Source organism: Dunckerocampus dactyliophorus, chromosome 7 (assembly GCF_027744805.1).
Source record: "Dunckerocampus dactyliophorus isolate RoL2022-P2 chromosome 7, RoL_Ddac_1.1, whole genome shotgun sequence".
Lineage (NCBI taxonomy): Eukaryota > Metazoa > Chordata > Actinopteri > Syngnathiformes > Syngnathidae > Dunckerocampus > Dunckerocampus dactyliophorus.
The window spans coordinates 32330378-32344219 of NC_072825.1; the positions used below are offsets into that span (position 1 = coordinate 32330378).

At 42.5% G+C, this 13842-nt stretch overlaps 1 protein-coding gene across 10 annotated transcripts; it reads left to right on the forward strand.

The window, feature by feature from the left end:
- The first annotated feature begins 1706 nt into the window (after positions 1 to 1706).
- Positions 1707 to 12230, forward strand: LOC129184723 (homeodomain-interacting protein kinase 3-like). Of its 10 annotated transcripts, none has more exons than XM_054780948.1 (14): positions 1707 to 3347; positions 3409 to 3600; positions 4457 to 4576; positions 4819 to 4887; positions 5288 to 5472; positions 5545 to 5832; positions 5905 to 5948; positions 6038 to 6107; positions 6180 to 6238; positions 6434 to 6503; positions 6570 to 6749; positions 6869 to 7144; positions 7245 to 7511; positions 7603 to 12230. In XM_054780948.1, exons 1-12 carry the CDS (start codon positions 3060 to 3062, stop codon positions 6909 to 6911), a joined length of 1608 nt encoding a protein of 535 aa, XP_054636923.1. In that variant the 5' UTR covers positions 1707 to 3059; the 3' UTR covers positions 6912 to 7144; positions 7245 to 7511; positions 7603 to 12230. The 10 variants fall into 10 exon arrangements, with proteins under 10 accessions (XP_054636923.1, XP_054636924.1, XP_054636927.1 ...); XM_054780949.1 differs by having other exon boundaries at positions 6869 to 6988; positions 7074 to 7144; positions 7245 to 12230; XM_054780952.1 differs by having other exon boundaries at positions 6570 to 6616; positions 6689 to 6749; positions 7245 to 12230.
- Positions 12231 to 13842: the final 1612 nt, after the last annotated feature.

Genomic DNA, 13842 nt, shown 5'->3' on the forward strand with positions numbered 1-13842 from the left:
TATTGTAATGAAGTGCTTTGAAAGAATAGTCATGACCCACATCAAAAAGAGTATCCTGGCCGCTGTGGACCCTCTACAGTTTGCATATCACCAGAACTGGTCCACGGATAATGCAGTCAACACTGCCATCCACACAGCCCTTTCTCACCTACAGGGCCAGGACACATACGTCAGAATGCTATTTATAGACTATAGCTCTGCTTTTAATGCAGTCAGCCCCCACAAACTCACAGATAAGCTCCTCACACTAGGCCTGTCACCCTCCCTCTGTAACTGGGTGTTTAACTTTCTAACAGGCAGGCCCTAGTCAGTCAGAGTCCACAATCGCACATCCAGCTCAAGAATTGTGAGCACTGGGACCCCACAGGGGTGTGTGCTGAGTCCGCTCCTCTACACGCTCTTCACCTACGATTGCGTGGCCTCCCAGAACAACACCAGCATCATTAAATTTGCGGATGACACTACAGTCATCGGACTGATCACTGGTGGTGTTGGAACATCATACAGAAGAGAGGTGGCGGACCTCATAGCTTGGTGTCGTGATAACAATCTCCTTCTCAATACAGATAAGACTAAAGAGATGATCATCGACCCAAGAACAAGGGAAAAGGAGCCGCATAGACCCCTGTTTATTGATGAGACTGAGGTGGAGAGGGTGAAAACCTTCAAGTTCCTTGGCACACACATCAGCGAGGACCTCACCTGGTCTCACAACACCCAACAAATTCTGAAGAAGTCCCAAAGGAGACTGTACTTCCTGAGAAGACTGAGGAAATTTGGCATGTCCACCACAATCCTGAGTTGCTTCTACAGATGCACTATGGAAAGTGTCCTTACCGCCTCCATCACTGTTTGGTACGGTAACTGTACAACACGTGATAGGAAGGCACTCCAGCGGGTGATCAAGACCTCACAGAACATTGTTGGGGCAGCCCTCCCCTCACTGCAAGACATTTATAAAACTAGAGTCCTACGAAGAACACACAACCTCATCAAGGACAGCACACATCCACAACACTCATTATTCACACTCCTACCGTCAGGCAGACGCTACAGGAGTTTGAAGTCCAGGACCACAAGGCTGGCAAACAGCTTTTACCCACAGGCCATCAGGCTTCTCAACGAAGCACTCACACACGCCGCACGCAACACACACACACACACTCATAGCACTTTATTATTTATTTATTTATTTATTTGCATTATTTAGCTGTATTAATGTCTCTTCTGTTGTTGTTGCTTAATTTATTGGTATTTATGTTTCTTATGTTCTTATTCATTTTCTTGTGTTTTCTTTCTTTTCTTGGGAGAATGAACAGAATGAGAATTTAATTGCATAGTAGAACTGCCTGTTTTACTATGCATATAAAACTCTCTTGAATCTTGAATCTCTTGAATCTTATATGTATGTATATATATATATATATACACACACAAATATATATACGGATGTATATTATGAAAAAAAATCTAGTATAATTCCTTGCAACAGCATCTTTTAAACCAAAAATTACTTTTAAACAAATGGCAAAATAGGCTCCAGCATACACCCCCACGATCGTAATGGGGATAAGCGGCATAGAAGATGGATGGATGGATGGGTGGATGGATGGATGGATGGATGGATGGATGGATGGATGGATGGATGGATGGTTGGATGGGTGGGTGGGTGGATGGATGGATGGATGGATGGATGGATGGATGGATGGATGGATGGATGGATAAAAGTCTCTGTATTTTTGTCAAAAATACAACCGAGGAATCTCTTGATGCAACACTGGCCTCTTGTGGCCAAAGGTGGTTTTCCACTATCTAATGGCCACAGCTGCCTTTTCTTCATTGGTACTTCATTTCAATGTTTCATATTACAAAAAAAGAGGAAAAACTATATAATTATATAAAGATATATAATACCTTGAAACACTACACATACTGTAGTACTGTGAGTGCTCCCAGTGAGCCAATCAATATTTATTTTTTTGCCATTTTTTTAATTACTGTTTTTGCAGCACCATGCCTTGGAAACTACGGGGACTAACTCTTGTGCGTAGGGCACTTTGATCCACAGAGGGGCCCAGTTCGTGCAAGGGGGTACATTCTCTGCAAATGCGCAAAGGATGCATGAACCTGTTGGTATAACGGTGCACGCTGCAGGTTCCATGCCAGCCCTGGGGGAGGAGGCTCATAATGGGGGAACAAGTCTGAAATAAATAACCTGAAATCATTACTTCTTAGTCCCATTTATTGAGTTATTTATAAAGTAAAAATCATTTGTGGTCTTACCTTTTGTTTTGTTTATAAAGTACATTACATGCACCGTATCCTTCTCTAGGAATAACTCTGATACTTTGTTGTAAAAGTCTCAACACCTTCTGGTGAGCTTAGATATATAATCTTCCATCTTGACAGTCAAATTCATTCCTTCATTCAGCGGGGCATTAAAATATCTTTAATGTATTTGGCTTGTTTCTAAATCTAGCTCTAGCTGGTGCTGCTGTTAAAAAAAAACACTGTCTTTTCTTCTCTGCGGAAGGACGGCAGCGACAAGCACCTTTCAGCTCACAAACTGCCTCCCCTGACTCCTGTACCACTGTTATCATTACATGTGGCGAACTAACGAGGTCACGCTGTCACTGATAAGTGTGATGTCATCACAATGTGATGTCACTTGGGCATGAAGAGGATATAGATATTTACCATACAGAGCTGTCACCTCGTATTAGAGCTGTATGACAACATCAAAAACCTTCCAGGACCTGACCACTTGAATTTCATTTCACAATTAAGACAATTCTGAAAATGTAAAAAATAAAATAAAAATAAAAGTTCCCCTCTAAAGTTAACAAACTACCCTTAACTGAGTTTTTTACTTTGTTTTTTTTAATCTGCTGCAAAATTTTTATGTTTTCTTTCTTTGTGTCGGCCATGAAAAGACAATGGCTTCACAACAGGTTGGTAGCAGCAGTAAAATCCTAATGGAGTAGAATACATTACATTGCATTCTACTCAACTATGGTAGACCACTCAAAAGGTCTCAATGCATCAACAACTCAGAAACCATGAAGTACAACTACATGTTTACTGTCCTCCAGAACCCAGACTACAGGGTACCAGCAAAAGACCTCACATCCTCTGAAGAGAAGGCCGTCACTCAGTCCTGCTCGCCTTTTGAGGCCTACAGGTACTTGAACGTCCTCCATTCTCCAAAGTCGGACTACGAGATTCTCGACTTCTTGGGAGAGGGCACCTTTGGAGATGTGGTCAAGTGTTTGAAGACGGCCACCAGAGAGGAGGTAGCCGTGAAGATATTCAAGCACATCGACGCCCCGGACAAGTTTGAGAAAGAGGTGAGAGAAGCAAACGGATGACGGTTCTTTGAACATATTCAAATGTCAACACGTGTGCCAGGTCAGCACGTTGCAAACGTTGATGGCTTTCGACACGGACAAGGTCAACTTGATCCAGTGCAAAAGCATCTTTGTAGACAGAGTCTACATGTGTCTGGAGTTTGAGATGATGGATATAAATCTTTGGGATTTCATGAACACCAGACCCACTAAATGCCTCCTTGTCAAAGAGATCCGGCCCATCCTGCATCAGGTACATTTCAACTCATAATGTCAAATACTGCAAGGTCATTGCTGCGAGTTTGGTCTATGGTTGAGAAATGTGTCATCACCGTCTAACAGGGATGGATAGAAATTCAACTGATTGTGTCAAGTGAAACAATAGTATGAATAGTAGAATAAGAATTTCATTGCATAGTATAACTGCCTGTTTTACTATGCATATGACAATAAAACTCTTGAATCTTGAATCTTGAATAGTATGCAGCACAACGTGTCAATTAGCTCATTGGGAAACTAAGCTAGATTTGTTTGTTGACAAACAAAGGTGTAAATAGGTAAACCCCATTTATATGTACTCATGTCTTCAGCTGGCCACCGGCCTGCATTTTCTGAACAGTATTGGACTTATCCACGCAGACCTGAAGCCCAACAACATCATGATGGTAGACCACGTCAACCAGCCATACAAAGTTAAAATCATCGACTTTGGCTTGGCTCAGCACGTCTCAGAGACAAACCAGGGCAGACATTTTCAGAACCGTCGCTATAGGTCAGCAAAGTAGACCTCACAAAGCATAGTTTTGCCTGATTGTTCATTACGGACACTTTGAAGGAGATATTCAGTTAAGAAATAGCTGATATTTACTGCATAATTTGGTATTTCTTTCTTACTTTACTTTCTACTAGGGCCCCAGAGATCATCCTCGGCTTGCCCTACGCAGAGGCCATCGATGTGTGGTCTCTGGGTTGCATTATTGCAGAGCTGTTTTTGGGCTCACCACTTTTTTATAGCACCTGTGAATACGACATGGCAAGTTCTAAAATGACATGTCAGCACCTTAACTGATCATAACTGATTCATGCTTTGTGCCATCTTGTTTCTACAGTTGAGAAAAATAGAGCACATCCTTGGCCATTTGCCTCAAGGACTTCTGAACATTGGACTGAACACCATTTACTTTTACAAGAAAGAGTTGGGGTTTCGGTCCTTTCACTGGAGACTAAAGGTAATGAAAACATTCAAAGTCATTATCAGTAACTTTAGTTGTAGGGATGAGCTTCTCATCCACTACGAGCCATTGGAAACCTACTCGGGTAAATGCTCCTCATTCAAAAGCAGGAACCTCCTGTATTGACAGTTTTGTTTTTAAACATTAATCCTACCAGCACATCTCAATAGAACAGCCCTTGATTCGATACCTTCTTGTGGCATTCAGATATTTTTGTTCATTCACATATTTCTCTCCAGACGCCAAACGAGTACGGATACGTCGCTTGCACTGACAGTTTTATCAACTCTGTGGATGACCTTTGTGAGGTATCAAGCTTTCATCCATTTTACCACCGTGACTGCAGAGAACAATAGAAAGAACCCAAAATGTCACTTCCCTCAGAATTCCACACATGAATGCTGAAAAATATTATTGTCAAACTGCAATGCCAATTGACAGCTATTATACCAGTTCATGCTGAGATCCAGGCAGAGCTGCACACTTGGGTACACAGCTATGAATTCCAGGGATACTGTTGTTTTGTTGTCCATGATCTCCCCTGTAACATTCCTGGAGAAATAGGTCAGAAGATATTTTAAAAAGAAGCCCAATATGTTGAGTGTGAAACAACTAGGCAATGGCGGAGGTATTTTCTTCAGGAATAAAAGAAAGGATGCTTGTGTCTTAGCAATAAAAGTTGTGGTTTGTTGGTTTGTTTTGGTCCAGGTTCGACAGGTTGTTCATCTTTCAAATGAGGATACTACAGCAGAAGTCCGAGACCAGGAGAGCTTTGTGGATTTGTTGAAAAAGCTAATGAGGCCTGATGCCAGCCAGCGACTTACACCCAGTCAGATTCTCCAGCACCCCTTTATCACCATGGCTGACATCGTCAGCCACGCCACCAGTTTCTAGTACGTTCACAGTCAATCAACCATAAGTCACTTAAGGTAATGTGGTTAAATTCCCGATATCTTCTCTTCAAGTGTGAAACTGAGCTGTGAGATGATGGAGGTCTGTCAGAATCAAAGCATAAGCTCTGACATTCAGGCCAGCAAGTCACTGGCCTCGGACCAGGAGGCAACCACCAGCAAGACCCCCCTTTGGCAAAGCCAAAGAGAGCATCCTGACATCTTGAGGATCTCGTCACGCATCACGGGGGGCCTCAATCTCAAGGACCTTTCCTCAGATACACAGATGGCGATCTCGCATCAGCTTGCTGCTATCAGCCTTCACAAGTCTCCACCCCATAAAAAAATGTGTCCCGTATCAGGGTATGCCCGAAACACATTTAACACATGCTGGTTTGTTGTTGTTGCATATTTCATTGAGTCTTTGGTTTGCAGAAAACCACAAAAGGAGGACAAGGATGGTATCCAGAGACAAAGAGGTACATTTGAAACTTAACGGTACAGTACTGTACTTAACGGATCAATGCACACTGACATGCAGTTCTTTTGGTTCCCATACATCCTAAAGATGTTTCCTCAGAGATGACTGACAGGATGTCCAAAGCTGAGTCAGCAGGGCCAAACGACAACCAGTCAAGGTTTGTAAATGTCTAGATAGGTTTACATTGCTTTCAAAATCTGCAAGTTATATTCCTACTTGTTTTCTGCAGAAACTTACAAAACAGGAAGGCAGGGAAGATCATCCCCAATGGTGACCGGACGCTAAATGGTAAGGGTCATGCAAGAACATACCAGAGGAAATGTTTGGGAATCGTTGATCTGTTGTAACCCAATCTGAAATCATGTTTGATGAGACGGGTTCGTACACTTGTGGTCATATTTACAAGTTTCTCTAGTTTTGCTGTTGGATTTCAAACCAGCGTAGGTCTTGAACAAAATGTTTTCTCCTCTCTTAACGGTTCAGTTGAGGTTGAGGACTCTGATATGACAACGAGCACTGCCACGGCCGATTCTTCAGCGCAAAGGAACACCAAGTAACACTTTGTGGTCTTCAGCTAACTCTTCTACTATATTTGTATCTCACTCTAATGTCATTTCAGTTGTGGCAGCAATAAAAGAGTGGGGGACAAACGGAAGACACCAAAAGGTACATCTTCTGTAAACCTCGAAAGTTCTTTTTGCACAAAAATCATCACTAATTACCGCATTTGTCCAGTAGGACCACGTCACCACAAAAGAAAATGGCGGAGGCCCATTTTTAGACCCGTTTTCAATTCCCAGTCAGTATTATCTATAAATGACCTATAGACTGGAAGCTGCTGTATCTTGTAGGATCTCCAAAGAGAAAAATGTATTTGACCACACCAGTACTAAGGCCTACAATATTTGATCCTCACAGAGAATCGCCAACGAAAAAGAAAAGAAAATTGAACCCTAAATGATGTCCAGAGACCAAGAAGTAGTAAGGCTACTACCTCAGAGACGAGGAAAAGGACCTGGCCCACTTCTGAAACTGGAGGTCCCGGTGTTTATGTGTTACAAATGCTGATGTCATATCCCAAGCATTATTATTATTATCATTATTATTATTACACTCTTTGCAGAAGTCCTTCCCTTGGCCTGCCAGAACTGAAGAAAGGGAAGATGAGTCCTGATGGTGTCCCAACACAAAGTAGTAAGTCTGGAGTAACATTAAGTACATGATGAAGTTAAAATGGTCATTATTCTTTGTAATATTAGCTTGTGTGGTACGTCTTCATTTCTCTGGAAAACAGGGTCCAATTGTGGAGCCTCAAGGAGGAGATACAAGTCACCTGGGAAAGCTTCTTCATCATCAAAAGGCAACATCAACAAACACCAACCTACAAAGAATAACGCTAGGTCCACTTGAAAACAACAGTTCCTGGTGTGTCTACACCCAGTAGTATTTTCCTTAATGGGCTACAGTTGACAAAACGTGGTCTGTGCAATAGTCCCAAACAGCGACAGCACCAAAGAAGAAAAGGAAGACGAGACGAGACGAGACAGGATGGGGTCAATAAGTAAGTCTATTGACTGCCTGTGTAATCAGCTCTCCAGGACTTCCTAAAAAAGCAGCATTTAATACACACCTGGTCTTTTTCTTCATGCAAGACGTAAGGTGACCAGAGGCTTTACCACGTAGTGCCTTCACGTTCCAGCAGATGTCGACAAAGGACCGCAAAAGTCCATCCTCACGAACGTTCATTAAATCCATTGTGCCCTCAATTATTGAACTATACTTCACAATGTGTGTTTTTGTAAAGTTTTAGTAAGTGTACAGCAGTTACACCTGCCCTGTGCTCCTCATCAGGCTGTGGCAAACTTCATTGTCTTTCAATGAGGAGACTGAGCACTTTGTGTCCAGACCCAGAATAAACAGATTCTCGGTGGATGATGTGGTTTTGTGTGTGTGGCGGCAGACATCAGCAGCAGACATCTGGACGAAGCAAAAATTGGATGGAAACTCAAGGCTCGCTAACAAGCAGTCTTGCTAACATTTGGCAAACTGCTGACATTGCATCTCTGCCGTCGCTCAGCATCAACCATAGTTTTAAGCGACCAAGAACCCTCTGCTGCTCCTCACCGACTCCCAGCCTGTCCCGACCTGGCCAAAATACAAGTGAGGTGGACTTGTTGTCGGGGTTGTGGAGGGTTGAGTTTGTGACGATGGTGTTGGACAAGGTATTGAAAAGTGTGTTTTTAAAGCAAACTGCGTGGCACTGGCAGGTTCACTGGTTGTTGACGTGACTTCCATTTGGGCTCCGATCCGCTCTTAGCAAGATGAGCCTGCCTCACATCTGAGGCCACCACTTCACAGACGTGTAGAAAAAAAATATTGTAATTAAAAAAGCAGGCTTTGTTACACATCTTAAAACGAAGCCTGGAGCCTTACATTATTTGTCTGTCATCAACATAGGGAGTACGATCATGCTGTTTGCTTCAGCAAATAGGCTCACCTAGCATGTCTGTTGAAATGTGACTGTAATCGTAACGTTTGTGTCAACATTACAATGTTTTATGTGATTCAGGACATCCATTACCTTGGACAAGCGCAAAGTTACAGCGTATAACAGTACGCCATAATCACAGAATGTGCCTCGGTTTTAAGGTCAAGGTTTGGTGCCTTTAAATGCAAAATACATACCATGAAACTGCTTAGCTTTTGTGTAAACAGCTTTACATTTAATAAAATATACAAAAAAAAACTGCAAACTGCTGGCAGGTATTTATTCAATAAATACAATTCTCAAATAAAAAATAAAAATAATTACAAAAAATAAATCCAAAATAATATCTAATAGTCTAAATTCCAGCATCAAGTTTAGATTTTGGACAATTATGGGACCTCAGACGCATTTAAAAAGGGGTGAAAAATACTATAATATGGAACATTTCATCTCAATTCATTGATCTAATGGTCCATATGTGCTCCCAATAAGTACTCTATTTGTCTTTGTTGGGTATTTGAATGCAGACATCCCCGCAGTGTACATGTGCGGGGTAGGACGAGCAGGGGGGAATTCATTTCGAGGCCAACTGGCCCCCTGTGTAGCAGTGACACGTTTATTAGGCAGCAGCAACACATGCTGTCAATGATCACTCCTTGCTTAAGTATCACTTATCCCAACATTAAGCCTCCTCAGTATTCTCTGGAAAACAATTCAATTAGCACTCTCCAGGGACGCACCCTCAGCCCCCCAACACCACATCAGTCAGACCGCAGGGGAGGGTGGTTGCTATCACATCCTAGGTCGGACTCATGTGATCTTGTGACATTCTTATCTGTATTGGAACCATGCAGTATTTTTATATTTATATCTTATCTCATACCTACTATTACTATTAGTGAGAAATCAGACAAAAAACGTATTTTAGTCCAGCAGGTGTAACACCTTTGGCTGTTTAATTCCTGGGTCAGCGGCATGGAAATGCCCTGAAAGTCTTAATCCTGCCAACACAGCTGCTGGGATTAAGACGTACGTTGACCTCCAGCATTTGAATCCCTGCATTTGCTTGGACAAAGCTTGTCGGCCGCCCTCACCTGCCGCTCCGATGGGAAGATAAAACGATAAGTAAAATAAGAGCCAGACAACGAGGGGACATCTCACTCTGATACGAATCAGAACAGTTGTCTGGTTTCATTAGACTAAAACTGCCTCTGGCTCATGTTGCTCCATGAAAGTGTTTATAATCACACGTTTGGTTTTACAAAAGATTTGCATTTCCAAACACCTTAAGGGTATTGTGAACAGTCCATAAAACGTAGCTCAACAGAATACATTTACAAACCAGACTTGGAAGAAAAACTGCTGAAAGCGGGGGCCAAGTGGCAGGGTTGAGAGAATAATTGGCTTAAGACGGTGCAGAAAGATTGTTTCCTTTGGCCTTGTGCTGCCATTTCCTGGCCTATGATCATCTCTTCCCCATGATTAGGCCAATGTGCAGAGCATGCAGTCATATGACGGCGCTGCGCATGAATGAATGAATGAATCAAGACTCTCACAGTGTTGTCCCCTGAACACAACAGAAAAGTGTGTCTTCTGGTTCTGAAAGTTAAGAATTTCATCAGATTGAAGAGCCTTTATTGTCAATTCACCAGATATCATGGACATACACAGATTCGAAATTACATTTTTTTCCATCCACGGGGCAATTAAATGGAAGAGGAAAAGCAGGGAGTATGAAAATGTAAAAGAAGGTGTATATACAGCCAACTCCGAAGTGGTTATTTGCAAAGTCACACTCAAGACACTCCGACACGAGACTAAGTAAAAGCCAGCTGATGGTGCTCAACTTTCAAATGGAACCGAGCTTCTCCAAAGCTCCTGTCTAATCTCCAATCAGACTGACAGGTGATGGAGATCAACCACAGTACACCTTTGTTGGGCCCAGCGGTGCTCAAGTAGGTACAATAAAGATTTGTACCACAAAGCATCGAGGGCTGATGAAGTCACAGGATTGACGGGTTGAGGTTGTCCTTGTTGTGCTCTGACTTCTAATTCTCAGGGCACGAAAACGATCGTGACTGGACTGCTCAGGTTGTCTGAGAAGACGTTTTGCATCTCTTCCAAGCAGACTTCATCAGTTCATGCTCAAAGAGTAGTCATCGGTTCATCCTATAGTCCTAGTCATGCGCAAAGACTAGATAGGACAAGCTATAGTCTTGTTGATGCACAAAGACTAGATAAGACAGCTCTAGTCCTATTCATGCACAGAGAATAGATTAGACAACTCAAATACAGTACACAAAGACTAGATAGGACAGCCCTAGTCCTATCAGCCCATAGTTTGCACTTGTCTGCCCTAAAATCATGTGCCATAAATATGCACGTTACATATTTGCAACCATGTATGCATATGAATATATGGAGCATAATGTCCATACTTCTTTCTTTTCGTACTTGCACTGCTATCCCTTTCAAATGACACTGGCCGTACAAACGTGAAGGTGCAATACCACATCTTATTTAAGGCTTTTTCATTTTTTCATTCCTAAATTGTGTCCACCTGGTCGAGTCTGGCCTGTTCTTCCTGTGTCAACCAATCAGCTCCCTCCTTTCCCTGGCATCCTGCCCAGCTGTCTCTTGTCCTATCATGAGTCCATTTGTAGGTAGTCTCAAGTTTTTGCTCAGTTATTCTTGGTGTCTTGTTGTGCTATGCAAGTTGCAACCACCACACGTCTTCAGGTTTCCCGTATAAAGTTACTTTAGAAGTTATATTTTCGGTTTCAAAGGTCTTCATCAAGGATTTGCTGGTGGTATGTGTGCACAGTGTGAGGCAAAGCGCCGAGCTAACATGCACCATTACATGCGCAGCTAAGCATCCAGCTGAGGAAGGTCCTTGTAATATAATAAGCCCAAATCAGTGACCTCCCTTTCAGAGCCCACACAATGCCACTGGGGCCCCTCTGGTGGTGGGGAGGGGTGGGGGGGGTGCTGGTTCACCCAGCTGGGACTTTGTGGCTAATGGACTCATGAGGCGAGCGATGTGGACTGTTAGACTGACAGGGAACGTCAGCCATGTAAAATAAAAACAACATGTGATGCGGATAATAAAACTAGACTTCCTGCAAAGTGCACTGGTAGTCGGCCATTTAGATATTTGGCATTTGGGCCGTTTCCATGACGTAACTGACAGAAATGCTTATAGTCAGCTTTTTAAGGCCACAAATTTAACATGAAGAAATACAATTTTTTTGTGGAAGTCACAGTTGTAATCATTGGACAAACTGCCAATGGCTTCATTCGTCGCACAGCAACCAGTCTTGCTCACATGTGCTTGTCAGTCCCTTAAAGGTGTGTACCAACAATTTGCTGGTGATTCGGCCACCCTCAAGTTACAGGGGGAAGTGTGATAAATTTCAAGTCAAACTTTGGGGTTTGCGCGCTGTGCAAAGGGCCCCACTGTCCATGGGAGGCCCCATTTTGTGCAAGGGGGGCATAGTGCACCAAGTCATCCTGAGGCAGCAGAGGAAAAAAATAAAAAGACAGGTTATCTGACACCACACCCGTTGCCACAATGATTGCCAGCGCAGCAGAATAAGAGAATAAAATGGCACAACTCACCCGCTCCCCTGTCAGTCCCTGGTGGTGTAATGGTACAGCTGCTGCGTGCCACTCATCTGTTTCCCATGTATTTGTATTACTCTACAACATGCAGCTAAATTCTGGTTCCAAGTCAAATTCTGCTTTGGTCCCCTATGGGGCGTGCATTTCCTCCCCCTTTTGTGTGCAGCCGTTCAGGAGTAGAAGAGTTAGCTTCCACAAGCAAATAGCTACAGTTGAGTGTGTGAAAAAGAGGACCCCCCCCCCCCCCCCCCCCCCAGTTGCTGTCCTGTTCTGCACACAACAACTTTTACTAACGTGACTTTTCTTTCATCCCAAAGCGCTTTCTCTCACGCTAATCTCATCGTCTGCCGCTCTGTGTTTATTTCCCTGACACCCCCCCCTCTCATTACCACAGACATTTGGGACTAAGCCTCTTACTACCCAGACGTGAATGATGGCGTATTGGGAACAATCTGGAAAGCCAATTGCTTTAATGAAGGTGAACAGTCACTGAGCAGTCCGAGGCTTGGATAGTGGCAGGAGGGTTGTGGGGGGTGTGGGGGCTGTACGTGGGCTCCTGTGTCACTTGTCAACACCCTGACGGTTTAATCTTTCCTGCCTGTGCACGTATTAAAAGATTATGAGCATTCTGCATGGCTTCCTGCATGCCGCATAAGGGTCTGTTTTCTGCTGGCAAGGGCCCTCGGTTCATCCGTGGTGGGGGGGGGGCAGACAGAGGCCCTTGTAGGGAGAGAGGAGGTGATGTCATCCGCCCAAGAAATCTAACAAGTTGCCAATTCAGACTTCTAACTAACTATGACCCCCTAGTGGCTATACCAGTTATGACAAGAGCAAAAGAAGAAACTCGGAGGCGTCACCAGGCAGCAACAAGCTACTGTGGAGCACTGCTTCACTTCTTTTTCCACTTGTATGGCAATGCTAAAATGTGCCTTACACAAACTTAACACACTCTTCTATGCCAACGTTTCACTTCTTTTTACACTTGTACGGCACTTAAGAATGTTAGCATGTGACTTCAAAAACAAAGGCAACATTTTATACTATTAACACTGCTTTACTTCTTTTTACACTTAAGAATGTTAGCATATTAACACTGCTTTTCTTCTTATTACACTTAAGAATGTTAGCATGTGACTTCAAAAACAAGGGCAACATTTTATACTATTAACACTGCTTTACTTCTTTTTACACTTAAAAATGTTAGCATATTAACACTGCTTTTCTTCTTATTACACTTGAGAATGTTAGCATGTGACTTCAAAAACAAAGGCCACATTTTATACTATTAACACTGCTTTACTTCTTTTTACACTTAAGAATGTTAGCATATTAACACTGCTTTTCTTCTTATTACACTTGAGAATGTTAGCATGTGACTTCAAAAACAAAGGCAACATTTTATACTATTAACACTGCTTTACTTCTTTTTACACTTAAGAATGTTAGCATATTAACACTGCTTTTCTTCTTATTACACTTAAGAATGTTAGCATGTGACTTCAAAAACAAAGGCAACATTTTATACTATTAACACTGCTTTACTTCTTTTTACACTTGTATGACACTTAATGTTAAAGCGTGACTTAAAAACAAAACAAAACATCCTCATCTCTTTTTACACTACGTGACTTAAGAATGTTAAAATGTGACTTTAAAAGTGAACTCTCTCAAGTAATTAACGCTGCTTCTCTTCTTTTTACGCTTTATGTTTTATGCTATTAACACTGCTTCAGTTGAAAATGTAAAAGAAAAAAAAGAAAAAAGAAAGGTGACCATTAAACCT

Coding starts and splice junctions, on each gene's coding strand:
- LOC129184723 (XM_054780947.1), top strand. CDS start 3,060: ATGAAGTACAACTACATGTTTACTGTCCTCCAGAACCCAGACTACAGG. Junction 4,888..5,287: donor CTGTGGATGACCTTTGTGAG/GTATCAAGCTTT, acceptor GTTTTGGTCCAG/GTTCGACAGGTTGTTCATCT. Junction 6,108..6,179: donor CCAAACGACAACCAGTCAAG/GTTTGTAAATGT, acceptor TGTTTTCTGCAG/AAACTTACAAAACAGGAAGG.